The 26,615-nt window shown below is 40.3% G+C and overlaps 2 protein-coding genes across 2 annotated transcripts in view; both read left to right on the forward strand.

The window, feature by feature from the left end:
- The window catches only part of gmfb (glia maturation factor, beta), a 449,169-nt gene that overhangs the window by 133,518 nt on the left and 289,036 nt on the right, over positions 1-26,615 (forward strand). The gene's annotated exons all lie outside the window — the stretch shown is intronic.
- LOC144597659 (organic solute transporter subunit alpha-like) lies at positions 2,840-20,512 on the forward strand. The gene is made up of 7 exons (XM_078407179.1): positions 2,840-3,054; positions 4,950-5,104; positions 8,124-8,197; positions 8,281-8,439; positions 11,539-11,650; positions 12,835-13,090; positions 18,623-20,512. The coding sequence occupies exons 1-7, from the start codon at positions 3,006-3,008 to the stop codon at positions 18,748-18,750; spliced, it is 933 nt and encodes a 310-aa protein (XP_078263305.1). The 5' UTR covers positions 2,840-3,005; the 3' UTR covers positions 18,751-20,512.

Below are 26,615 nucleotides of genomic sequence, written 5' to 3' on the forward strand. Positions count from 1 at the left end.
GGGTGGTGAAGTTGTGGAATTCTCTGCCTCAGAAGGCAGTGGAGGCCAGTTCGTTGGATGCTTTCAAGAGAGAGCTGGATAGAGCTCTTAAGGATAGCGGAGTGAGGGGATATGGGGAGAAGGCAGGAACGGGGTACTGATTGAGAGTGATCAGCCATGATCGCATTGAATGGCGGTGCTGGCTCGAAGGGCTGAATGGCCTACTCCTGCACCTATTGTCTATTGTCTATAGAGGTCGTAGCCACAGAATTAAAGGACGTTCTTTTAGGAAGGAGACGTGGAGGAATTTCTTCAGTCAGAGGGTGGTGAATCTGTGGATTTTTTTTGCCACAGAAGACTATGGAGGCCAGGTCAGTGGATATTTTTAAGGCAAAGATAGATAGATTCTTGATTAGTACAGGTGTCAGAGGTTATGAGGAGAAGGCAGAAGAATGGGGTTAGGAGGGAGAGATAGATCAGCCATGATTGAATGACGGTGTAGACTTGATGGGCCAAATGGCCTAATTCTACTCCTATCACTTATGACCTTATGACCTTCTTAACCCCTTCATCCCTCATTCCCTTAATACCTCACTACTCTTCAACCGATTGCTTTCCATCTTCCCTGTCACTATCATGCTGTTTCCCATTGCTCTCCACTCTCCTACTGCTTTCTCACTATTCCCACTCTCAATTTTCCACCAAATCTTTCACTCTCTTACTCCATTCTCCCCCTTCTCATATGCCCCTCAACACTCTCCCCTTTCTACTCACAACCCAAACAGCAGTCTGCTTTATAGCTATGTTAACAAAACATTAGCATCAAATGGTTTAACATTGAAGACTCTTCTTTCTAAAATGACAGCAGGCCATATTTTATATTTGCTGATGCACCTAATCTCTGCTTCTCAGATGCCATTTTCTTGCTTCCTTAATGGCTTTCTGTTGTAAATCTTCCCACATTGCTCTCTTCCCACCCCATGTTTGGCAAGCCAAATTCATGCTGCCCATATGCCTCAAATTCTTACGAAAGATGACACCGCATTTTCTATTTGGGTCATCATTGCATAAAAATGATCCAATAATGAAAAACCTCACTTGCTGGGGCTGACTAATAGCTATGTAGTCTTTTGCTTAAGACAGATTTTTCTTTTGTTTATTGTTTTTGATTGGTTTGCTGTTGCAATCCAATTGTACAAATAAAAATGAATCTGCTTAGTTATCTCCAAGTGTCTGAGGTTATAAACCTATTAACTTATTTAAGGAGCCCTAATATACGTTAGAATTTTTTTTTTAAATCTTATTTAGCTGTGTTCACATAAATTACTCCACTGGTTAATTCTTTTGCAATACTATTTGCAGAATATTATGAGGCGCTTTAAATTTCTTTGACATTAAAAAGCCATGAGCAGTTTCTAAATTCCAAGGGTATTGCACTTAATGTAATGTGGCACAACCTCATATTAAAACCACTTAAAGGAAAAATTCAACATCCATAGTCGGAATAATAAAAATGTGTAAAAATGGAGAGCATTAAATCAATGCTTATATTCAAACCTAAGAAAGAACTATATATTCAATGATAGGAACTGGCTTAAAGACAATGGTGATTGCTCTTGCAGAATATTTAGCTTAGTTTAGTTTAGAGTTACAGCGTGGAAACAGGCCCTTTGGCCCACAGAGTCCATACCAATCAGCAGCCACCTGTGCACTAAATGCTGGAGTAACTCAGTGGGTCAGGCAGCATCTCTGGAGAGAAGGAATGGTTTCGGGTCGAGACTCTTTACTGGAAGGGTCTCGACCCGAAACGTCACCCATTCCTTCTCTCCAGAAAAGCTGCCTGACCCGCTGAGTTACTCCAGCATTTTGTGATGCCTTCGATTTGTACCAGCATCTGCAGTTATTTTCCTACATCACCCTACACTGGTTCTCTTCACTTTACATTTCACTTCTCTTCTTTCCTTATCTGATACCCTTTTGTCTCCTTTTCACCCCTCGCCTTTGTCACTTACTTCATCCATCTGCGAATCACCACTCACCTGTACTCACTATTCACTTACCAGGCTTTGTCCCAGGCTCACCTCACCTTTCCAACTTTCTCCCCACCACATCATCAGACTGAAGAAGGGCCCTGACAAGAAGCATAGTCCATCTATTCCTTTCACAAATTCTGCCTGACTCCAGAGCTTTATGTTTTGTATTGAAAGCCCATATTCACTTTTTTGTATTATCTGGCATTTTAACAATTTATTTATTTTTAGATAGTCAGTGTTCTTGCCTTGTAAGAATTTCTGCTTAGTTTATAATTTGAAATTATACTTCCTTCCGTCAGACAGCAAAACATTTGGAAGAAATCATGCTTAAAATAACACCATGCATATATTCTTAAATGAACTGAAGTGTGGAGAAAATTATTATTTGTTGTATCCATATTAAATATTACATTTTGAAATGTTAACAAATTATTTATTTGGAAACTTCTCCATTACTTCTCTTTTGGAAATCCATGGTGTACCTATGACATTCCATTGTCATGAAAAAACTGTTTCTGTTTGTGATACCAGTCACTAACTGATAATCTTTTAACCCTTTGTAGACTAGTAGGATAATTTTTGAATGAGACAAAATAAACTTCATTTTTATGATTTATTCAATTCATTTTGAGAATACTGTAAATACATTTTAATGATTCAGATATTACATGTTAGAATGTTTGAGTTCAATGCTTTGAAAGCATTCAAAGTGTGCTTAGTACTCAAAGGGTTAAGCCACAAAGTTCATTTGTCTCACATTTTATTGGACATAGAGTTACCTGCTCTTGAGTGCAGAGTTTCTATTTACTCTGCACAATTCATGACAAAGAAGTTCCAGTGACAGAACTCTCTTAACTAAGTGCAACAAAGTACCAGAAGCTTTTAATCTATTAATCGGGAGGAATTTAGCAAAGTCCTCAACTATAACACAATATTTAATCCTGCCTGAACTCCTTAATTGATGATTTATTTGAAGCTTTACCTACAACAATCATGCCAAACTGCAGTGACAGCTTGCCAAGTTCTGAAGATCTAATTAAAGGTAGGACCACAGAAACATTTTAAAATATGAAACATAATTCAGTATTGAAACTAGTTGAAAAATGAAACAGATTTGGAAAGTGTTAAGATATGAGAAACTGCAGATGAGGCCTGTTGAGTTCTTCCAGCACTTTGCTTTTTGCTTTGAAATATATCACTGATCCTTCATTTTTGCTAATTCTACATCCGGGAAATCTCTAGCCGATGGCAGTCTGGTATCATCAATATCAGTGGTTCAAGCAGATAGTGCTTCTCCAAGGGCATTTAAAAATGTGGTGTAAATGTCAGTACACTGAAAAATAAATTAATACATATGGAATATACTGTATAATCTCTAAAGAATCGGGTTGCTTATCAGTTGAATAAATGACCTCCTCCACCTCTTAAATACGGCTCACTCAAGACATTTATTTGAAAGTGTAGTCATTGCTATTGTGTAAGAAAATCAGCTGCTGAGTTGCACACAAGAGCCACAACACTGGAAAGATATATTGGCATGGAGTATTTTATACTCTCCAGTAGAAGCCTCAGTTTGATGCCAAAGGTGAATGCAAAATCTCATACATTGTAACCACTTCCAGAAGGTTATGCTAAGGTGTGTGAATTCTTCAAAGGCTAAGAAGCCAAAACCAAACTCATCCGCAAGAATGTTCCACAATGTGACACAAACTTTTCTGTCACTGTGTAGGCTAATGAATCTATGTAGATTAGTGAGGAGTCCTGATTTTCCAATCCACTTTAATTCCTGATGCTGGACTTTTTCTCCGTATATAAGCAACATTTCAGGTCGGGACTCTTCTTCAGCCTTTTATGTTTTGCTGACCAAGTGTGGAATAGGCCAAATGGAATAACATTTAAAAATTCAATTATTGTAAAATCAATAAAAATATTTAAAATTGTTTGTTTAGGATATTTTAACTGTAAGAATATGTGTGTGTGTCCATGTTGAACCATTTTGTGTGCTTTCTGTGAAATGATGGATTTGTTTTTCAATATCTGCTTTTATTCTTAATTTACTTTGTTTATCTGTGAAAAATTTTCACAATGACTGGCCTACCTGATATACAAATTGGAATAAGGAAGATTATTGTCTCAGTGTCCATTGTATCTTCTAATGTGAACAGCAAATACTATTGTCATTGGTGACCACTAAATGTGAGCTAGTATTTCTTTTTGATGTAGTGTGTTTATTGGATTGATTGTGGATTTACATGTTGAATCAACTTATTATTTTCTTATTTACTACACTTTGAAGTAGAATATGATTTATTCCTATCTACGCAGTTTGCAAAGTCTTTCTGTTCCTACTGTTATACACTAGCAATCTTTCCTGTTCCCTCGCAGTCCTGATGAAAGATCTTGATCCAAAACATTGAATGGATCTTTTACCTCATTGAATGGATCCATCCATGCATCTTTTGCCTCAATGGATGCCACCTGACACATAAGTTCATAAGTCATAGGAGCAGACCTGCTGAGTTCTGCCAGCGTCTGCAGTTTCTTTTGTCTTCTTCCTACAATTGGGTTTTAAACTTCCACCACAATTGCATTTTTGATCTCCCACCAATCGTGGAATTTACAGAACTTGTCAAATGTTGTTGATGAGAAATAAAGACATTGAGATTGAATTGCTGTGGACCAGTGATGGAGTGATATTGTATGTGACCACTTACTTTCCAAAGACAGGAATATGCAGCTAATCCAGAGAATTTCTGGTGTATTGTTTATTATTTTAATGGACAAAGACAATGGAAACATTTCTTGTCTGGTTAAATGGCCCCATGTTTGATGTAAATTGATATCACGTGCACTATTATGCAAGTTTAGATTAAATTTTAAAACATCCAATTCTAGTACATTTGGAGTCATAGTCATTTATTTGTCTTCTTTCAACAGGTTTCACAGCCAGTGATATTGCTGTTATGGTAATGCTTAATTTGGTAGCAATTGCCTCTTATGCCATCTTCATTGAGCTATGGATCTACTTACACAAAAATATTGCAAATGATGTAATTAAGGATAAGACCCTCTTAGTGCTTGGCTTGTTTCCAGTAAGTAGCACGTTTTGGTTGAATATTGCTGCATTATTTGTATATATTGATTCATTTGGTGTTAGATATTAAGGACGATCAATTCCAGATGTGTTAAATCTTGGATAAGTGTAAAAGTATGCTTCTTTCACTACGACTACATCCTGTGTATGGTAAGTACAATGTACAAAGTACATCACATTTACTTTCTGAAGACATGTTGATTTTACCTCCCCACATTGTGACTCAGACAATCTAGAGTAGAAGCTACTTGAAGACATTATTACCTGCTAGTCCTCCTCCAAGTTGCTGTTCTATCATTACTGTTGGGTTTTCATACGGGTATTTCCTACCCACCATACAGATTAAAGAGGTTCATATTGGCACTTCACTACCACTTTCTCCAGGGTTTTAACAATGGCCAATAAATGCCATTGGGACCCACATCCTGTAAATTATTTTTTATAAAGTCTGAAATGGGGCCTGAGAAGCATAATTTACTGTAAGTGAAATGAGAACTATTTAAATTGTTCTCTTCTGAGGCCAGTGAGATTGATTGAACAATTATCACATTGTTAGAAAGTTACTTTTGTGTAAGGTCACTGTTGTCACTTGTATGGATAATTAATGTGCAAATCCACCAATTTCATGAAAACTACAGAGAAGCTGAGTGTAAAATGACTTTTATGCCAACCAAGGAGCAGCAATACATTGGTACACTCATAGAACTGATGATTTACGGCACCAGTGGCCTTGTTGTAATCCTGACCTCCAGTACTGTCAGCGTCGAGTTTGCACGTTCTCCCTGTGACCACTTTGGTTTACCCTGAGTGATCCCATTTCCTCCCACATTCCAAAGAAATGCAAGTTAAAAAAATAATTGGTCATTGTACATTGCCCATTGTACGTAGGTGAATGGTAGAATCTAGGATGATGCGAGGGGAATATGGGGAAAATAAAGTATCAATGGTTGTTTATTGTCACACATGCACTGCACAATGAAATTCTTTTTGCATAGCTCACACTTGCACAGTCGCCTTATTTTGGCGCCATTTACAATCCACATGCTGGATGTACTGGAGCATCCCCAATCCAGGTTAGCCCCAGGCTGCTGCAGGGCCTCCTCCATCTCCTACGACTGGCTCGGCCCGTGAACCAACGTCCTTCTCCGTGCCTGACCACCTTTTGTGTCCCGAGGGAGCCTCCCGCAGCCGACCTTGAAGGCACTGGCGGCAATACCCCAGTCCCTTTCCTACTGGCCCACTTCTCGGGTCCGTCGTCACCAGTAGTTCCCTCTTCCTCGACACACCAGTCTTTGGGGCGGAGCTCGGCGGCATCTTACCTTATTGCTGCACTTGACCATGGGCGACCCCCTGGGTCCATCTTTCTTCTCAGCAGCCCCTGGGTTGTTTGCGTCGGACTCTGGGTCCATCTATGTTCTCGGTGGCCCGTCATGTTGTTTAAGGCGGCCACAGTTTCCGTCTTTATTCAGCTCCACAGCACATCACAGGAGTAAATAGGTGCTTGATAGTCAGCATGGACCCAGTGGTCCGAAGGACCTGTTTTTGACTCTACAAATTTATTAGCAATCGTCAAGGTTCATAATTCATGACAGGTTTATTACTCCCCCAAGTGATGCTAGTGGACTTATCTATTAATGACACTAATCCTCTTTAATTTGCCATTATTGTTCTGGTAAGATTCATCCAATATTTCAACAATTAAAATCATACCATTGGACATTCCAACAGGGCTTACTAGATAATAAACTCGTTAATTGGGCATGATTGGGACCTTGGTGCTATACTATCAGATTTTCAAGAATATTGGGTGTAATTCCTATTAATAAGCCAACACATTTTTATTCTGATGTTATGGGGTAAAAATAATAAATTGTCCAGTGAACCAGATAAATTTAAAGAGAACACTGGAAACAAGGTCCTGTTAAGTTTCAAGAGAGTGTGGGAAAAGGACCCAGCTGAGTTTTGAGGGATTGTGGGAATCAGGGTCCTAATGGTTCTGTATTTAGTTTGTTTGATTCTGTTTACATCACTCCCTGTAAACTTTCTCTGTTCCCATGCTTCCTTTAAACTCAGTTTCGCCCCAATTCCATGCTATTATTAACTCCCCAGCACCTTTTTCCCATGCTCTTTTTCAACTCATTGCAGCCATGATTCTCATACTGCTTTTAAAAACACAGACAGCCTGTTTTCAGAACTCTTTTCAAACTCAATGGGACTCCATCTCCACGTTCCACCAAAACTCACAGGAGGTGCAGTCCCACTCTCCTTTTGTGCTCACTGGGTCCCAGTTTCCTGCACCCCTTTTAAATTCACCATTTGTTGTTTCTTGCATTCACTTTAAACTCAATTGGTTTATTGGAAACATTATTATGCAATTGTGAGATATCAAAATAAACTAAAATTTATGTTGGATTATTAATAGGAGTAAAATCTAACAAGCCAGAAAATCTACCAGAGTCCAGAGGATACTGGATTATTGGACTTTTATTTTAATGGTATCCTTTCTTGTTTAAAAATAAATTGTTGATTTATCTTGTCCTGGGAATGTTTTATGATTGATTGAAATATACAGCATGGAAACAGGCTCTTTGGCCCACCGGATCCACATCAACCATCAACTACCTGTTCACACTTGCTCTATGTTATTTCACTTTCGCATTGCCTCCCTTTATACTCGGGAAAATTCATAGTTGAATTAACTTGCAAGTCTTTGATTGTAGGAGGAAATCCAGACGGTCACATGGAGAACATGCAAACTCCACACAGACAGCACCCGAGGTCAGGATCAAATCCAGGTCACTGGCACTGGGAGGCAACAGCTCTACCAGCTGCGCCACTGTGCTGTCCATGTTCCCAAATTTGAACTCTTAGAGTGGAAAACAGCATTGGAATTATATTGATAATATATTCAATTGCAGCCATTTGGAAATTAATCATGCTTTTAGCATTGAGCAATTTACATGTTTTAGTGAAACAATTGGTCTATCTTCAGCAGGTTAATACTCTTGTTTTCCTAGGTAACTACACTTGCCTACCAGTTGGGAATATTTGTTCCACGAGCTGGAACCTTAGTAGACTTTGTGACTGCAGTGTAAGTATGTTTGCAAATGAACTTTGTTAAATGTGGCTGTGGTAAACATTCAGTACCTAACTTGAGTTATCTATATTTTACAGTTATACGAGCATCTCTTTGTTTAGTTTCTTCCACCTCACGATAACTTACCTTGGTGGAGTAACTGAGGCCATTGATAAACTTGGATTTGTGGATGCATCTCTAAATGTGGGTCCTTGTTGTTGTTGTTGCATCTGCCTTCCAAAGGTCAAGATAAATAGGTATGTATTCATGAGTATTTACTTTTTTTATGGCATGCTAGTCACACGCATTTGCAGATGTTGGAATTTTTCATAGAACACAAAGTGTTGAAGTAACTCAATGGGTCAGGCAGCCTCTCTGGAGGGTATGGTCATTCGTAGATATCTATGTCCTCTCGAGATGCTGCCAGATCTGCTGAGTTACTTTAATACTTTGTGTTCGACTGTAAAATATGCTGGTGGTTGTTCTCCAGTAATGATTTTATACCATTAATTTCTACAACTGGAGTAAAACAGTGTGAAATTTATTTGAAATTTATTTTCCCTTTTTGTGGTGACATTGCAAGATGTTGCCCTTTGCAGACTAAAACAGAGATTTGATGTCACTGCCAGAATGGTTAGTGACTTGACTGAACTAATTTATTGTCGTTCAAATTCAGTTAAAATTGCCCAATAAGTAGTTAACAATATTAGTGTGATATTGACAATATCATCTTGATTTGGGACAGAATGCACAATATTTTAAGAGTTGGTGTGAATCCAATGAATGTCCTGTCCGCCTCTGTCTGCTTTTCTCCATTTTTGGATGTACAAGGCACTGTAGATGCTGCAATCTTGAGCAAAGCGCCAACTTAGCAGCTCAAGCAGCTTGAGGGAATGGATGGGTGATGTTTCAGGTCGGGTCAGTCTAAAGAATGGCCCCAACACAAATTGTCACCTGCCCATTTCCATCCAGAGATGCTTCCTGACCTGCTGAATTCCTCCAGCTTTTTGTGATACCTTTGCTGAGTTCCTCCAGCACTTTGCATTTTGCTCTTTTCTCCTTTTTTGTATTGTCATCTGACTTTTTTTACCCTCTGGAATAGAGGCTGCTGGACCCTCAAATCAATAAATAGGTTAATTAATTCAATCTTTCAGTTATTCGGTCTGAAAGGTCATAAATAGGGGACAGGTCACTTCTAGGTCACTCTTTCTATGGACATTGGCACACACCCATTCCTCTAATTCCTGCATACCCAGATCTTTTCTTATTTTATAATGACAGTACTGGGTCTCACTGCAGGTTCTTGTAAAGGTTTTTTAATCATTTAGGTTTCCTGCTATTTATCTGCGACACCTTACTTAAACTCCATTTCATAGACTCCTTGAATTTGATCAGAGAATCTTGGATGACATGTCTGCCAAGATTGTTAAAACAAAATCTCATCCTTGTAGTCTCACAGTTTAAACATGACGTATGTCCAAAATTTAAGCTTTTCTTTTGATCAAGGGTAAGCGAGCATACATGTAAATATATGTATACATTTTATTACGATTCTCAGAATACATAACTGCTGGAAGGGATGGATAAATTAAATAAAATTATCATCAATGTAGTCTCTTTCTTAAAACATACTGCAAACAAACCTTTGTAAAATCTAGTAACAAGGAACTGTAGATGCATGTTTAGAAAAAAAGACCACAGTGCTGGAATAACTCAGCAGGTCAGGCCTCATCTCTGGAGAACATGGGCAGGTGACGTTCAGGTCAGGATCCTCCTTCTGATTCCATAAAAACTGCCTTGATTAGCTCCATGGAGAAAGTTGTTGTCCATATTTATATCTATAATAATAAAACAATTATCATCATGTGAGATCATACCTTATTAGTTACATCATTATGCAACAATATTCAATACAGTTTTCCTTTCTGTTCTTTAGATGAGATTTAATGTGAGATCATACCTTATTAGTTACATCATTATGCAACAATATTCAATACAGTTTTCCTTTCTGTTCTTTAGATGAGATTTAATGTGAGATCATACCTCATTAGTTTCATCACCATGCAACAATATTCAATGCAGGTTTCCGTTCTGTTCTTTAGTTGAGATTTAAAATGAGGCCTACACATCACAATTACATCATTCATTTTTAGAATCATTTCTGACTTTCTTGAGAAAGAAAGAATTTACATGTTTAATAACTTGGGTTAACTTAGTTTTAATAACTTAGTTTTAATTAACTTTGCAATGAGAAACTTTGGCACTGACTTCATTTGCTGCACGTCAGAGGCAGCAGAGGCCTCCTTGCATTTCCAGGCTTAACTTAAATGGTACCAGAGAAAGAAAACTTTCTTACAAGGCCTGGTAAAGCATACTGGCTGCATCAAACTCCATTAAGAGTCTGAAGAAGGGTCTCAACCCGAAAGGTCACCTATAGATGTCCTCCAGAGATGCTGCCTGATCATCTAGGTTAATCTGGTAGTTTGTGTTTTTGTAGTAAACAAGCATCTGTAGTTCCTTGTGTCTCCATTAAGATATGCTTTAAATTAACCGGAAGAATTTCTTTGACTGTGGTAGTCACAAAATAGCTTCTACATTATGGCAAAGCCACCACATTTTCTCTGCAGAGACCCCATTTAAAGCAGTATCAGAATTCCCATCGATATTGCATAAACCTACGAGGACCCTGACTGCTTTAAACAGGTGCTGAACTAACTGCAAAAACCTAGGATTAATATGGGAAATATTTTGCATCTAATTAAGTTACATGTTCCTTTTTCACTGAGACCTGTCAGTTTTTGTTGAGCAAGCAAAGTTAAAACTGACCCCCTTATCTTTACAGCTAATTGATTCTTCTTAAGTTTTGTCTGTTAGCAAATATGATTGCAAATGAATAATAATAATAATAATAGCAACAATAATAACAACAACAATAATAATAATAATATTAATAATAATAATAATAATCTTAAAGTAACATTAGTTGTCACATATGATCGTGCATCTTTCCTTTGAATGGTTCCTAATTCCATTGCTGCGCTATGAGCTGTGTGCTAAATAGCTTCCTAAAAGTTTCCTGGAATTACTTTCCACTTCTTTCAACCTCTTTACATGTGCTTCCATCAATATGTTAATCGGCTTGGAGACCCCCCCACACACGCCAGTTGAAATGCAAAAAAAAAATTTAAAATTCAAACTGAACTTTTTCTCATCTCTCATATTTTTATTACCAAAAAAATGTAAAGAATAAACAGGCTTTTACATCCAGAATCGTTTTACAATTTGAGGATGTCTAAGTACACTCTATAGCCAATGAAGTCATGAGTGTTTTTAAAAACTGGGTATTTATTTTGCAGAAAAGCTTATAGAGTTCTCCGATTTGGCATTTTGCAGACTTTGATTCTGCAACCAGTGCTTCAGTTCATTTCTGCTGTCTTATGGGCTGACGGGAAGTATGACATTGGAGAGGTAATTTCTGACATTTGCTTGTTTCAATGTTAAAATGCATATCTAATAGGCAATCTCAAGTTTGATGCTTTAATTCATTTGGGGATTCTCATGGGTAGTTTCCTGAATTTATTAATTTGCAATATAGTTTTTAACAAAACAATATGAAATGCATATATATTAAATTACCTCGAGTGATATTGATCTTTATTGATCTGTGTAATTTTTTTCTCAAGTAAAGTTTGTAAGTTTTTGATAGATTTTATACCTTTGCAATGGAGCAAGAACTGCTGAACCCAGGTATGAGATATATTTGCATATTCTGCATTTACTGCAGATATTGCTTGTGTTGCAGAGAAACAAAACATCTTGAGATAGGATTGTACCTCCAACTGATAAAACCAACACTCAATAAATTTGAAAGGGTTCCCACTCTTGTGTAATTATGGGGATAGTAGAAATCACTCGCATATGCATGGTAATTCTGCTAATTATCATGTGTAGGAAAAAAAACTGCAGATGCTGGTTTAAATCGAAGGTAGACACAAAATGCTGAAGTAACTCAGCAGGTCAGGCAGCATCTCAGGAGAGAAGGAATGGGTGACGTTTCGGGTTGAGACCTTTCTTCAGTCTGAAGAAGGGTCTCGACCCGAAACATCACCCATTCCTTCTCTCCTGAGATGCTGCCTGACCCACTGAGTTACTCCAGCATTTTGTGTCTACCTACTAATTATCATACTGGTTCCAAGGAACTGTGTGCCTGACAAGGATTCATTCATTAATTTAATGATCACAAATAGAATTTGAAAAAAATTATAATGCAAAATAAGTTACTCAAACCAACAATAGATTGGTGTTTTACTACCACATAAGCAGTGAATCCATGTGCCCACCTTCTCGTTTTCTTTTCACCCATTTATTTATTTACACTGGTTTGACATTCATCCTCGGAGGGAAACTTTAACCCAGGTTGCTGACAAATACATCCTTTTCCAATAGTGCAATGTTGAATGAGTGCATCAAATGGAGTGGGAAGAAGGCTATGCTCCAGTGATGAGCATAAGGTAAAAGCCTTATATATGAACGTAGCATACTACTAATCTACCCGGTTTACATCTTTACAATTGGAAGTGCAATATTAACCCAATTAGCAACTTTTGAGGTAATTTATTATGGTCATTTATCAGTGACATTTTCTGTTACAGGTCCATCCAACCAATCCCTTATTCTACATTAAGATCCAACTCAACATATCTGCTTTAATGTCCTTGTATGTATTCAATCTATTACTGAAGGCTGCATGTGGAATTGCAGAAGCAAGCTATCATCTTTGGGCCAAATATGCCATTATAACTGTCTACATCATCCTGAGCAATTTACAGCCACTAATTCTAAGTTGCTTTGCAACTTACAATATCATTCCCTGTGGGAGCTTCTATTCATCAAAAAGCAGAGCTTCACGTAAGTAGTCTCTATTAATATTCATTAATAATTTGATATTTTGTGCAAGTACAGGGCTCTAATTGAAGATCTTAAAATTACATGTAACAAACTAGAAAGACATGAGAAGTGAGTTGGCATTTGTAGATTGGTAACTAAATTGAAAGGTATGCAGGAAACTAGAAATGGCTAACTTTGGGGCCCTTGGATCATGATAGGGGCTGTAAATTTGGTCAAAAAGGAAAAAGAAGTATATGTAAGGTTTAGGAAGATGATATGAGGAAAATAAAGAATATAAAGAAAGCAGGAAAAAACTCAAGCATGGAACTAGGAGAGTCACAGGAGCCTTGAAATGTCCTGAGCAAGTATGATTAAAGAGCAACCCAAGGGATTAATGCATACATAAACAATAAGAGGGCAAACTAGGGAGAGGGGAAGGATTTATGCTTGGAGTCGGTGAACGTAGGCGAGATATTGAGTACTTTGCATCGGTATTCACCAATGAGAAGGACACCAAGAACAGTGAGATTAGTGTGGAGATCACAAATACGCTAGGTCATTTTGAGATCTTGGAGGAGGTCATGTTTGGTCACTTGAAAAGCATTCAGGTGGATGGATCCTCAGAGCTTGATGGGATTTATCACATGTTACTGTGAGGTAAGAGAGGAGATTGCTGGGACCTTCACAAAGAAATTTGTACACTGTCTCGCTAGAGGCAATGTCCCAAAGGACTAGAAAGTACCCATTGTTGTTCCTTTGTTTAAGAAGGGGAATGGGGATAATCCAGAAAATTATAGGCAGGTGAGCCTCACAACAGTGGTGGAGAACCTATTGAAAAGGATTCCTAGGTGTAGGATTTATCGCATTTGAAAGAGAATAGGTTAATTAAATTCAGTCAGTTTTGTCTGTGCAGGTCATGTCTTATGAACTTGATTGATTTTTGTTTGAGGAGGTGACAAACTCCACCTGGCACAGTGGCAGAGATGCTGCCTCATAGTGCCACAGACCCAGGTTTGATCTGTCTATCGGGTTCTGTCTGCAAAGTTTGTACGTCCTCCTTGTGATCGCATGGGTTTGCTCCAGGTGTTCCGGTTTGTGGTTAATTGGCTTATGTTAGGTGGTGGGGCCTCGGCGGCAACAAGAGCCTCAGTGGCGACAGGTGCCTCGGTGGCAGCGTGAGCCTCGCGGCGCTGGGGCCTCAGCAGTAGCGGGAGCCTCGGTGGCGATGGGGCCTCAGTGGCAACAGGAGCCTCGGTAGCGATAGAGCCTCGGCGGCAGCGTGAGCCTCACGGCGCTGGGGCCTCAGCGGCAGGGTGAGTCTCGCGGCGCTGGGGCCTCGGCGGCAGGTGAGCCTCGCGGCACTGGGGCCTCGGCGGCAGCATGAGCCTCGCGGTGCTGGGGCCTTGGCGGCAGCGTGAGCCTCGCGGTGCTGGGGCCTCGGCGGCAGCGTGAGCCTCGCGGCGCTGGGGCCTCGGCGGCAGCGTGAACCTCGCGGTGCTGGGGCCTCGGCGGCAGCGTGAGCCTCGCGGTGCTGGGGCCTTGGCGGCAGCGTGAGCCTCGCGGCGCTGGGGCCTCGGCGGTGGCGGGAACCTCGGCGGCGATGGGGCCTCGCGATTGGCCCATGATAAGCGGTTGATGAACGTGAGGAGGGAGGGGAAGACAATGGGGACCCGGCGTGGGGAGACCGCCATGAAGAACAATGGAAAACCTGCCTCGCGGTGCTGGGGCCTCGGCGGCAGCGTGAGCCTCGCGGTGCTGGGGCCTCGGCGGCAGCGTGAGCCTCGCGGTGCTGGGGCCTTGGCGGCAGCGTGAGCCTCGCGGTGCTGGGGCCTTGGCGGCAGCGTGAGCCTCGCGGCGCTGGGGCCTCGGCGGTGGTGGGAACCTCGGCGGTGATGGGGCCTCGTGATTGGCCCATGATCAGCGGTTGATGAACGTGAGGAGGGAGGGGAAGACAATGGGGACCCGGCGTGGGGAGACCGCCATGAAGAACAATGGAAGACCTGCCGTAGGGGAACCGCCGTGAAGAACAATGGGGACCCGACGTGGGGGGACCGCCATGAGGGATGGTGGGAGAACAAAGTGGGATCCGGTGTGGGGGAGGGGGAGGAGCCTTCTAGTTTTAGAATCCTCGGCCCAGGGGGTAAGCCTGCATTGTTTGTTCATTCGGGTTAAGGCGCTGTGCACATGGCAGCCAGCCAACAGTCGCTTGTTTTTTTCTTTTTGTTTTCCCTTTGAATTTAATTTTAATTTCAAGTTTTCATGTACATTGATGTGTGTTGTGACTGTTGGCAGACCATTTTCCCTCCGGGGATGAATAAAGTTCTATCGTATCATATCGTATCGTAAATTGGCCCAAGTGTGTAGGATGCGAAAGTGGGATAACATGTGCAGTTTTGATTATGAATTGCTTACCCATAGAATGGAGAGGGTTGTGGTGGAAGGGTGCTAATCTGCTGGGGGTCTGTGACCAGTGCTTTTTTTTGTGATATATATATAAATGATATGGGTTGGTTAGTGAACCATCCTGAACGGTAAACATCCGCCACATTTGCGCCGGCATCTGACACACGTGCATGCCGGCATCTGACGCACATGCACGCCAGTGTCGCTGCTGGCCAGGAACATCATGGTTGCACATGTGCGCAGTAGATTGGGCACACTGTCCAATCAAAGGACTGTGACATGGGACTTGCACGTGACATTGTGAGCAATTTTGGGCATCATATCTGGGGAAGGATGTGCTGGCTCTGGAGAGTGTCCAGAGGAGGTTTACAAGAATGATCCCAGGAATGAGTAGGGTAACATGATGAGCATTTGACGGCACTGAGGTTATATTTGCTGGTGTTTTGAAGAATGAGGGGGGACCTCATTGAAATGTGAAAGGCATGGATAGAGTGGATGTGGAGAGGATGGTTCCACTAGTGGGAGAGTCTAGGATTAGAGGTCATAGGCTCAGAATTGAAGGGCATTCTTTTATGAAGGAGATGAGGAGGAATTTCTTTAGTCAAAGGGTGGTGAATCTGTGGAATTCCCTGCAACAGAAGGTTGTGGAGGCAATTTCAGTGGATATATTTAAGGCAGAGATAGATAGATTCTTGATTAGTGCGAGTGTCAGAGGTTATGGGGAGAAGGCAGGAGAATGGGTTTAGGAGGGAAAGATAGATCAGCCATGATTGAATGGAGGAGTAGATTTGATGGGCCAAATGGCCTAATTCTACTATCTCTCTTGATCTTATGACATGCCAGGACACATTTTATGCGAGTTAGTTTGATGTACCATGTAAGAAGATAGCTAGTAAATAACTGTTAAATGATTTACTCCATTGTTGTTATTGTTCCGGGCAATACATAACAATTGGCAACGAGGGAAAAAAGAAACAGAAATGGCACTTCAAGCTCCTAATCCGTTCTGGCCCGGAAAGTATTGGTACTTCTGGAAAGTATCAGAGTTCAGCAGAATATAAAACGAGGCGAATGAGAATCATGAACCTGCCTAAATCATTGCAGAATAATTTTCCAACCACAATTTTCAGTAACAACAGTTTTTTTCCCCTTCCTCGTTCTGAGATGTTTTCCCCTTCCTCGTTCTGTTTGCAGTTTCCAGTTTTTACTGGCATATTTTGATTTACATTGGTGGACTTTATCTTCAATGATCAGAAAACTATTTTCTATCCTGTTTTCCATACTCTCTTCTCCACCTGTGTATTTTTATCCCCGTACAATTTAACATTGCTTGATCTGATTACTGTATTTGGAATTGACGTCAAATGTAACAGCACAAGATTGGCCAATGTAATTAACAACAGAGGCAAATGTTAGTCGAGATTACTGTATTGGTCACTTCTGACTAGCAGTTTTTTAGATAAAGTTTACATGCACCCCTCCATTCTTACATTCTCCTGGCAAAACTGCTGGCAACTTAAAAATATCTGTACCTACCATCTGGAGTATCCAAAGCTAATGAAATAAAGTTGATAAGATTATATGTGGAAATAAACTTAGCAGTGTATATACAGTACAACAATACAAGTTTGTAACTGGAAATCTTGGAATCACATAATGGGATCAGGTGAAAAGAACCTGCAAGGTCCCACATAGGAGATTGGTGTACAAACTTAAAGCACACGGTATTGAGGGTTCAGTGTTGAGGTGGATAGAAAATTGGTTGGCGGACAGGAAGCAAAGAGTAGGAATAAACGGGTCCTTTTCGGAATGGCAGGCAGTGACTAGTGGGGTACCGCAAGGCTCAGTGCTGGGACCCCAGTTATTTACAGTGTATATTAATGATTTGGACGAGGGAATTGAATGCAACATCTCTAAGTTTGCAGATGACACGAAGCTGGGTGGCAGTGTTAGTTGCGAGGAGGATGCTAGGAGGCTGCAGAGTGACTTGGATAGATTAGGCGAGTGGGCAAATGCATGGCAGATGCAATATAATGTGGATAAATGTGAGGTTATCCACTTTGGCGGCAAGAACAGGAAAGCAGAGTATTACCTGAATGGTGACCGATTGGGAGAAGGGGAGATGCAACGGGACCTGGGTGTCATGGTGCACCAGTCATTGAAAGCAAGCATGCAGATGCAGCAGGCAGTGAAGAAAGCGAATGGTATGTTGGCATTCATAGCAAGAGGATTTGAGTTTAGGAGCAGGGAGGTTCTGCTGCAGTTGTACAGGGCCTTGGTGAGACCGCACCTGGAGTATTGTGTGCAGTTTTGGTCTCCTAACCTGAGGAAAGACGTTCTTGCCTTAGAGGGAGTACAGAGAAGGTTCACCAGATTGATCCCTGGGATGGCGGGACTTACATATGAGGAAAGACTGGATAGACTGGGCTTGTACTCGCTGGAATTTAGAAGACTGAGGGGGGATCTTATAGAAACATATAAAATTCTTAAGGGGTTGGAGAGGCTAGATGCGGGAAGATTGTTCCCGATGTTGGGGAGTCCAGAACCAGGGGTCACAGCTTAAGGATAAGGGGGAAGTCTTTTAGGACCGAGATGAGAAAACATTTCTTCACTCAGAGAGTGGTGAGTCTGTGGAATTCTCTGCCACAGAAGGTAGTTGAGGCCAGTTCATTGGCTATATTTAAGAGGGAGTTAGATGTGGCCCTTTTTGCTAAAGGGATCAGGGGGTATGGAGAGAAGGCAGGTACAGGCTACTGAGCTGAATGATCAGCCATGATCATATTGAATGGCGGTGCAGGCTCGAAGGGCCGAATGGCCTACTCCTGCACCATTTTCTATGTTTCTATGTTTCTATGAAGAAACCGAATTCCCTGAACAATTTGTATTCTAGCTTTCTTGAAATAAATGCTAGCGTTGTGTGTTACTATTACATTAGTTAGCATTCACTTCCTTGATTGTATTACTTGATTTTACTTTACTATTTATCTTTACTTTTATCAATTTGAGTTTCCCACTTACCTATTTATTTTTGTAATGCCATTAATATTTATCTGATTGTCTTTAAATGAAAAATGAAACATTGTCCTGCTTTTATCAGCCATTCATTCACATCCTACATTTACACTCACACAACTGTGGATTCTTTTACAGAAATTGACCATCATGCAAAAATCCTGGAAATGTTTATACTACTTCTTGTATCCAGAAAGTACTATCGGAAACGTTTGCCAGAATTTCCGCCGCTATATTTTGAAGATCCACTACACAATATATGTTAATTTGATGTTAATTGTTCCATTATGTTTAAGGTTAATCACTGAGTTAGCTATTTAAAAACAGAACTTTGGTTTAATTACCTGTAATTTAAAAATATTTAACGGTATAAGACTAGGATGGACTTTTAACATTTCACTTTAAATATTTTTCTCAACAACAGATATTATCAAGTGCATATCTTAAAGATCAGAAGGCTTTCTCTGTTTACTTCTACAAATTTGAAATGAGAAATGTGAACTAATACATAGTGACCTTTGCTATTTTGTTCTCTTCTAATAATCATTTAAGAAAAGGTAAATGTTCCCCCAGCACCAATCCTAACCTTACATTTTAGTTCAGTCCTGACCTGAAACATTATCCGTCTATTTCCTCCACAGATGCTACCTGCCCTGCTGAGTTCCTCCAGCACTTTGTGTTTAGCTCATTTTTCTCCAGTTTAAAGTATATACCATCTGTTCTTATACATTATACAAACAAATCCAGTTCATGACACTTATCTTTTGCTGCCTCATTGTTATTCTCATTACACAATTCCAACTTCAGTCAATATTGTTAAATATTCTTTGCATTAGGCACTATTTCTCTCACCTTCAACGTACTGTCACCATTCCTTTTCCCTTAAACAATCCTTAACCAGTCTGCTGTTGCGGTCTACTGTTCTATCTCATTCATCTCCAAGGCCCTCGGATGTGTAGGTGCCTTCCATATTCATGTCTATCTTGCAAAGTTCACACATTTAAAAACTTAATTCTTAACCTGATCACAACTGTAATTTGTTTTCTTTATCCTGGTAATTAAACCACTTTCATCATTTGCAATGTAGTCCGCAATTTTAACTTGGCCTAAAGTATACCTTCTAGCTGTAAGAAAATTGGGACAATGTCTGTGAGAAGCTAACCTCAGGCTCGGGACATCCCTATCCTGAAGTACTTCAATTCAGGACCTTTCAGGAAATTACCTGGGTGTAAAGAGAAAAACACCTGCTATGAGAGATAGTAATATATGGGCACATTGCCAACACTAAGCTAGTAATTCCATGTCTCCACTGTCATTGTACCATTTCTATAGTAGCCTTCTCTCCACCCTTTTTATCACAAGAGACTGAAGTTTATCCATTGTTATCTATTGCTGCCGATCCACAGCAACAATGCATGGGAGAAACATGGTTCTCATAATAGGTATCAAGCATATAGTAGATTGTGTTGCACTTTGATATGTCAGGAAGTAATTACTTTTATTTGAGCCAACCTTTTTGTTTCAAATATCTCTGTGGAACAATAATCCTCAGGGCCCATTCTCCTGCATAATACATGCTATAATGATTTAATATCATTCTTAAGTCACCTTAGCTCATTATGTTTTACAGTTTGGTTGCATGACTGGAGTTACATGTTATAAATAATTTAAGCATTTACTTCTTTTTCTGAATGACAAACAATGCATCAGAATGAAAATCGATAGTGCTCAATTTAATTGACATGAAAATGTTCATATGCATTAAAATTTTCATTAATTTTTCATGTATTTTGAAAGAGAACCTAATGCATGTCATCTGGCACATAATGGTAAATTCACAGCCTATTTTAATAATAAGTCAATGACCTGTGCAACACGAGGGCATCTGGAATATTAGGAAAACGCTTTATTATTCTGTCAATGCTGGAGAATGCAACCAACATCACAGCTGTTCAAATTAATATCAAACGCATATCAGGATAGTTAAAGATATTTACTTAATATTTTAAACAGAAGTGTATATTTTATGAGAATGATCAGTGTTTCCAACATTTGCTGTTTTATTTTGTATTAAAAGAATGCTTATTCTTGGCTAGGTCTTGAGCAACATTACTAACAAAGTACAAACCTAGTCACATTTATTATCATCTGCAACCATACAGAGGTTGAACATCTATTTTTCTGACAACTAATGGTCTGCCCACCCCTATAATCCGGACAAAATTGCAAGAGCTCAGTTGAAATTCAAACATCTCTCTTAACAATTTCGCAAAGACAATACAGTAAACCCTCGTTTTAACCTTATAATGGATTTTGAACATGGCAGAAGGATCTGCCGACCCATTCCCGGCTTACACCATCTCCCCGGCTGTTTAGAGGTCCTGCTGCTGACCCCACTCCTGACTCGCAAGGTGTACCAGCTCACCGCACGGTCTGGTGATACGCTGTTGTTGCGGCTCACGTTTTGGCCCCAGGGGACAGCACTTTCTTCAGGCCACTGCTTATAATAAGACACTCGGTCACCGTGAGGCTCCCTCCCCTCTCACCTGCTGTCCTTCCAAGGTGGAGTACGTTGGCAACTCCAGAGGAGAAGGATGCGGTGGATACGGGGAGAAGGTCGTAGTGTGTTGGGGGGGGGTGAAGAAGAGGGCACCTGGACAGACCAATGGGAGGAGGGACGGATGTGGGAGGAGGGTGGCGGTGAGTGGGAAAGAGGACAACTGGACAGAGCAACAGGATAAGGTGGCAGCAGTCAAGCAGGGAGGGGACAAAGCCACCCATCACGGCATGAAACAGCAGCAGGTGAGTACTTTCTGTCAGTCGTGGCGGCCTGAAGAAAACGCTGGCCCGAGGAGCTACAACGTGAACCGCAACAACAGCCGTGTCACCGGACCGTGTGGTTGGTAATGAAGGGCTCGTTGGTGCACCTTGTGAGTCAGCAGTGGGGCTCTAAATGGCCGGGGAGAGGGTGGGAGCTGGGGATGGGTCGGCGGATCATTCCATTCACACTCAGTTTACATTTGTTTTATTTAAGTTTACAGCACCATTAAGTTTCCAGCACTCCATGGTGCTTTAGAGACACAGGAGGGGTGTCATTAGCGGGCCAGGGGTGTACTGTCGTTTCATTATCAAGTGCCACAGAGGGCAGTGGAAGCCAAACCACTGGATGGATTTAAGAGTTAGATAGAGCTGACTCGGGACTAGTGGAATCAAGGGATATGGGGAGAAGGCAGGCACGGGTTATTGATTGGGGACGATCAGCCATGATCACAACGAATGGCGGTGCAGGCTCGAAGGGCCAAATGGCCTCCTCCTGCACATATTTTCTATGTTTCTACGACCTCTCTTGGTCCGTAAAAACAGATAATCCAGAAAGGCCCTGGAACTGAGGATGCCGGAATAGTGTTCAACCTGTATAAGGGGCTCCTTATTTTAATATATCAGCTTTAAGTTACTTCTGTGAACCTGGTGTTTGTATATTGAGGATGCGCAATTGGAAGACTGCAACAATGAAAGGGAAAAGTAAGAAGTTATATTTTAATTTTGTTGTTATTTTTTTTAATAAGTATTTTTAGTTGATTTTATTTAACACTAGTTACCTGGTTTATTGATTGTACATATGTTGTGAAATCTGCGGGTCTGTCGCAAATTAAGTTTCTGCTTGCTTCTGCTTGTGACAATGACATATATAGGGAATAGGCCAGACCTAACTATTTTACTATTTGTAATCTCTCATAGGCACAAAAAGCTGGAGTAACTCAGCGGGTCAGACAGCATCTCTGGAGAAAAGGAATAAATGACATTTCGGGTAGAGACCCTTCATTCATTATGATTTCACAATTTTTGAAAGGTTGATTTTCATGTTCCAAGATTAAAACAACAGAATTGTTTTAATCTGTTCCCCACCTGTTCTTTTCATTTCTCGACATCGTTTTTCATTTCTCTGCTGAGTGCTTTGAAAGTCACAACTAAAATGTGCAGAGGTAACATTGGTTTGCTGTTCTTCTCCTTTCATCAGTATCAAATGTCAGTTTTAAACCAGGCCTTAATGCAAAAACTGCAGTGTGTCCACAAATAAATAATCTGTACTGATTTAATATATAATGTAGAGTCCTCCGAAATTTAATATGGCATTTATTTTTCCTTGTCTAAATATCAATAGTGATTTGTTTTACAAATAGGGTATTATTTCAGGATGTAGGAAGTGAAGCTGTATTGATCTCTTAATCAATAATCCAGCCATTAGAGACTACCTAAATGGTTCCTCTTCCATCTTCATGTAAAAGTGTTCCAGTGCTATTTTTTTTGCCCATGTTATTCAAGTGATTCTGCATGTCAATTTAAAATGAAAAGCACGATACCTGGCAGATGCCATCATGGGTAACTGTGCCAAGTCTGATAGTTGGCTTTACTTGAAAAAAAAGTTCACAGCTTTTCTACATCACATACTTGGAAGTGAGTGTTTGATTTACAACAGCAGTAAAAAAGCAAGCTGTACATTTCTTTAGAATATTTTCTGTGAATTAGAGCAATGCTTTACAATTTCCTTGCCTTGGTGATAAGCATCATGTCTCTTGAGGCAGAAAGTTATGGGTTCGAGTGCCAATGATAAAATGCCACAATTCTTTAGGCTGACTGAGTGAATGGTATATAAACAAATGTGCTATCTTTTGGATGATATATTAAAGTCTACCTCAGATGGACAGAGTATTTCACTGTCTTTTATTTAAAAAAAAGCAGGGAGCTATCTCTAGCATCCTTGCTGATATTTACTTTTCAATCAGCATTATTAAAACTGATTATCAAGGTCTTTATCACATTACTGTTTGCGGATGCTAAATTTTGCAAATGAATACGATGCTTTCTAATATCACATCGAGAAATGGCGAGACTTCAAAGCATACTTCATCAGTTGTAAAGTACTTTATGGCAACTGGATGCCGTGAATCAACGCAAGTTACATCCTTTAATATAAAGTACTGATAGGAGAAAAACAAGAGTATTGTGAATAAGCTATAAAATATAGGAAAACCGACTGCGGGAAATCAATCTGCTGAGTGTCGTCTGTTTCCCTCCCTATCCTATCCAATAATTGAGCCAATAGTGGTTGCATTAGAATCATTACTGAGAGCTATTTGACATCGTATCTCAGACTCTTTGAAGGAGGGTACACAGCAGTAATTGATATTGAAATGACCATATGGCTGAACCCGAATGCAAAACCATGCTGAGAATCACAGACTAACAATAATGTTCATAAATTCTCTGAAAGTTCTTCAAAGCATTGTCACGAAGAAAATGTTCCTTTAAATAGTGAAAAAGTGCAAAAACCTTCAAAACATTGTGTTGTGAGCAATTTTGGGCCTCATATCCGAGGAGGGATGTGCTGGCTTTGGAGAGGATCCAGAAGAGGTTTACAAGAACAATCTTGGAGATGATTAGGTGAACATATGATGAGCATTTTATGGTACTGGGCCTGGCCTGTACTCGCTGAGGTTTAGAAGGATGACCTCTTTGAAACTTACCGAATACTGAAAGACCTGGATAGATTGAATGTGGAGAGGATCTGTCCACTGGTGGAATAATCTAGGACCAGAGAGCATAGCCTCAGAATAAAAGGATGTACCTTTAGAAAGGAGATGAGGATGGTGAATCTGTGGAATTCATTGCCCCAGATGGCTGCAGAGGTCATTGGGTATTTTTAAAGCGGAGTTTGAGATTCCTGATTAGTAAGGATGTCAAATGTTATAGGGAGAAATCAGGAGAATGGGGTTGAGAGGGAAAGATACATCAGCCATGATTAAATGGCAGAGTAGACTCATGGGCTGATGACCTAATTCTGCTCCTATGACTTGTAAACTTATGACATATTATGAACGTCTGCATCAAAAGGGCACACCATGATGCAAAAAACAAAACAAATAGAAAGCAAATTTTGCCATGAAAATAAGAAAAAAATCGCTTGGAGCACCAAGGCTCTAAACTCTGAAATTATCTTCCTAAACCTATTTAGCTCGTTTTCCTTGTTTACGATCATTCTTAAATCCTACCTCCTTGACCAAAACCTTTGATCATTTCCCCAATATCATTCATGGCACAACACCCATTTTTTTTGTTAATATTAAAGCTATGTATTTTGCTTCATTAATGGAATTGTATCAATATTTAAATTATTTTTGTAATTATTCTTTGATTTTTATTTGTACTTTTCATATTTAGTGATTTATGTATATATAGTCACCAAATTCCATTGGTCCTCCACATTCCTAATTTTCACCAAATACATAGAAAGACGTACCCCAGTTAACCTTCCAATAGCCACATTGAAATTCATGAGCAGAAAAACATTTCAAAGGTATTCATTTAATACCTTTTAAATGTTATGCTTTTATCTACACTTACAGTGCTGCCAATCATTGTGCCATTGATTAATTGGATACAATTGTCTCAATCCTTTATTTGCTGTTACTAAATTTGGTGATAGGTTGATAATGGTGTCAAGCCAGCTATCTCCCCTTTAATGTCAGTTAGTCAAAGGACCAAGTTATTAACTTCAGGAAATTAGATGGTGTAGACGCGCGTCAGTATCAATGATGCCAAAGTTGATAACTTCATTTTGTGGGCACAAGTATCACAACAATTTGTCCTGGACCAACCACGTTGAAGCTGTGGCCAAAAAAGCACACCAATTCCTTTACTTTCTCAGAAAACAAATGAAGTAAATGTCTCAAACAAATTCTACCATCTACTACAGATCTACTGAAGAAAGCAAAATCCTATCAGGATGTACCACAACTTGATTTGGCAACAACTCTAACCAAGTTAGAGCAAGAAAGGGACGAAGGATTTGTTTCTGCACTGTACTACAACAATCATAATTTTTAGGAGACATTTGGACAGTCGCTTAAATAGACAAGGCATAGACTTAATGCAGGTAAATGGGATCAATGTAGATGGGCCAAAAGATCAGAATGGGCCTATTTCCGTGCAGCACAAATCTCTGACATTTGTGTTTTAATGCACATATGCCAAAGAATGGGGCATAAAATGGGGCAGATAAAAGTGCATTTTGCATGATATTTTTATTAAAAAGCTGCACGAGCTATAGTGAAATAACAGGAGCTTTCACTGGTAACCCATGGTTTAGGCAATGCCCTGCTCACTGTTCTTTTCAAAGTTCTGCCTGAATGTCCAAAAAGCTGAAAGGCATGCTTGTCACACCTATATTCTACAGTGCCGCACATTTGGAAAGTTGCTTTCCTCATCTTTTGTTGGACCATTTGGGAAATGTTACATAAAATGAGATACTCGTCAATGTTGGATACAGTAATTAAAAATGACGCAAAATGCTGGGGTAACCTAGCAGTTCAGGCAGCATCTGTGTGGAACATGGATAGGTGACTTCATGTCAGGACCTTTTTTCAGACTGATTGTAGAGGGGCAAGAAAGCTGGAAGAGAAGATGGGCAGGACCAAGCTAGGCAGGTAACAATTTGATATAGGTGAGGGGGATTTTGATAGGGAGATGGTTGGACAAGGGCCAGAGATAAAAAGACAGGTGTGAGACAAAAGGATTGTAGAATTGTGAAGCTTGAGGAAAGAATGCAAGCGGAAGGGGAGTCCAGGTGCAACAAAGGGGAGAGGAGGAAAGAAGGGGGAGGAGTGGGTGGGTTGTAGTTACAGCAGATGAGGTTTCAAGGAGGTGCAAGTGAACCTGTCTCACCTGGAAGGATTACTGGGGTTCCTGAATGGAGATGAGGAAGAAGGTACAGGGGACGTGTTACATCTGTGGTTTAAGGGGGAAGTATCCAGGGAGGGGATGGTTTGCGTGCGAAGGGGTGTGAACTCAGAAGTTGCAAAGTGAGTGGTCTCTGCAGAAGGCAGAAAGGGGCGAGGATGGGAAAATGTAACTTGGAGTGGGATCACGTTGGAGATGACGGAAATGGCAAATGTGGAGACTGGTGGGGTGAAAGATAGGAACAATTAGAACCTTGTTCTGTCTGGGAGGGAGGGGGATCGAGAACCGAACTACTAAACATAGTAGGGACATGGGTAAATAATCCATCTATGACAGCAGGGAGGGGGGGGGGGGGGACCACATTTATTGAAGAACAAGGATATCTCGTGGTCCT

The sequence above is a fragment of the Rhinoraja longicauda genome, chromosome 10, assembly GCF_053455715.1.
Source record: "Rhinoraja longicauda isolate Sanriku21f chromosome 10, sRhiLon1.1, whole genome shotgun sequence".
NCBI classification, from domain to species: domain Eukaryota; kingdom Metazoa; phylum Chordata; class Chondrichthyes; order Rajiformes; family Arhynchobatidae; genus Rhinoraja; species Rhinoraja longicauda.